A 2,500-nucleotide genomic window follows, 5' to 3' on the forward strand; every position below is an offset into this window, starting at 1 on the left:
ACTGCAACACACAGCATTTGCTGTAGTCTGGGGCGACTGCAACATATAGCTTTTGCTGTAGGGATTTTAGATTTATATGTCAAAATTCCCATACATGTATGTCTTGTCTTCAATAAACACAAAACTGTTTTCCAAAACCTTAATTTTTTTTGTCACTTATTGCACATCAGATTTTGCCAGATTTCTCAAGTGCGCAGTTCTCGGGTTAATAGCAAAACTAAACTGAAACTCTAAGTATATCCTCATTTGTTCCCTTTATACCTTTGTACTCACCTGTATAAGAATCGCAACAGAGCCAGGAAGGCCTGTGGCTCTACGTCTGGCAGTTCAATCTCATCCTGGTGGGTACTTAGCTGCCCGTTGAACATAGCATCAAAAACGGCACTGCCCACTGCCAGTACAAATTTGTGGGCTGGAATACGTTGCCTCGAGTCTCCTTTGCCGACCAGGAAATGAACATCGCTCAATATTTCATTGTTGAACAGAAATGCAAATCTGAAATCAGCATTATGTGTATGGTTAACAGTCAAGCATAAAAATGTTTTCCCTCTTTTATCTACAAAAATAAAATGACTTACCTATTGCTCTACAGTCCACTAGGATAACCCTTCCCAGATGGGCCACATCTGAAGATATTTGGCCCAGGCTGGGCGTCTTAAGATGCTGTGTTTTATAATTTATTTCTAGACTTGGTATGACATATGAGTCTATATACGATATATTAGAAAAGAGACACTAATTAGCATTTGATATGATACTTTAGTTATACAACTGGAGGAATTCATGGTTTGTATTTTGAGAGAGAAAAAAAAAAGCATTGCAAAAGGGATAAGAATGACCATTGCAGAAGGATAATAAGAGAAAAAAAAACTGAAGGGAAAAAATAAGAAAAGTATCTATAATTACAATTTCTTATTTTGTCAAAATAGATATCATACTAGCTATTCACAATATTCTAATCTAACCATATTTTAAATATGCCTATCTAGGTATATATGTGTGTATGTCCATGTGTGTGTGTGTGCGTGTGTGTGTGCGTGTGTGTGTGTGTGTGTGTCCATGTATGTGTGGGTGTGTGGCCATGCATGTGTGTACGAGTGTCCATTACGGTGTCCATGTAAGTGTGCACCATGGTGTACCGAGGGAAGGTACATGGAGTAAAGAAAAGAAAGATCTAAATGTTACTGGTAATGGGAGAGAGAAAAAAATCCCAGTTCCCTATAATATGTACTCACTCTTTGCAAAGACCAATAATAAAATTAATTAACAAAATTACATAATCCATCATATCTGTAGTTACATACCACTGCCATTAAGCATTTAAAAGACATATCTCCCAAAACATAAAAAACAAATAGGTAAAAAAATAAATAAAGACGAAGAAATCAAAAGATAATGTAATGCTATTCCATTTGTTTCTTGGCCTTCCCATTTAATTTTTTTTTATATCATATAGTTGCAACATGGCCAAAATCCCTACTGCAATCATGTGCCTAGAGTCTTCTGCAGCATTACTATTACTACTATATAATGCAACTACTGTTAATGCAAATGTTAGCACATTCTATCATTCAACTGCTTCCTTAACTGTCTAAGAATTAAGCTATAGTATAAATAGCAATAATCAGAATGAGAATCCTATAATAACAATTGCATATAAAAATGTTCCTTTACAATCTAAAGAACTTAAATTGTATTTACAAAGCTATATGGACTTTGTAAAGAAAAAAAAAAAAAAAAAATTACCACACACACACACACGCACTCATATATATATATATATATACATGTATACATACATACATATATATATATATATATACACACATAGATACACACACACACACACACACACACACACACACACACACACACACACACACACACACACACACACACACACACGCACATGCACACACATATATATGCCAAATACCCTCCTAAAATGATAATGATAATAACAATAATGTGTATTACAAAGATCATCTAATATTGAGATGGCTTTGATTGGGGTTTAGTGAGCAGAATTTCAAAATCAACCCTTAAGGTGATGGTGGCTGATACAATATTATAGCTTGTGGTTTCATGGATATTTTCAAGAGTCTGGGCAGGTAATTAGTTAATGAAAGTGTGTGGGTACTTAAGCACTCCCTGGAATTCCTTGCTTGTAATCAGCCATCATTGCTTACTGCCTGAGGATCTATTTTGTATCTCTGTTGACTACACAAAGTAACAAAATAAATTGAATCAAATAAATTGAGCCTTTGGATTCCATGTGGTCTGTCATGGTCTTCTCTAACCAGACCAGCTATGACAATATCTTTTTTTTTCTTTTTCTTTTTTTATACTGTTACTGAGTATTTCTTATTAGGGAAAACAATCTGTCATTAGAAGTTTTTTTTTTTACATAACATTCAGTGACTACATAACCTAGAATTTGGAACCAGCACTAAGTCCATGCTATCTATTAACACCACCACTTTAATGGGATTGTCAAAGG

General features: G+C 34.6%; 1 protein-coding gene across 4 annotated transcripts in view; it reads right to left on the reverse strand.

Annotated features, from left to right (window-relative positions):
• LOC122247857 (BTB/POZ domain-containing protein 1-like) overlaps positions 1-2,500 on the reverse strand; it is a 20,849-nt gene that overhangs the window by 9,423 nt on the left and 8,926 nt on the right. For 3 of the 4 annotated variants that reach the window (XM_086536066.1, XM_086536077.1, XM_086536074.1), the window contains exons 4-5: positions 274-495; positions 1-55 (exon numbers count right to left, since the gene is read on the reverse strand). The exon at positions 1-55 is cut by the window's left edge and continues 41 nt beyond it. In XM_086536066.1, coding sequence (XP_086392192.1) covers positions 1-55; positions 274-495 — 277 coding nt within the window. The remainder of the gene's footprint in view (positions 56-273; positions 496-2,500) is intronic. The other variant, XM_086536079.1, reaches the window with a different exon arrangement.

This window comes from Penaeus japonicus, unplaced genomic scaffold (genome assembly GCF_977035675.1).
Source record: "Penaeus japonicus unplaced genomic scaffold, GWHDUDI00000001_assembly GWHDUDI00000001, whole genome shotgun sequence".
NCBI lineage: Eukaryota > Metazoa > Arthropoda > Malacostraca > Decapoda > Penaeidae > Penaeus > Penaeus japonicus.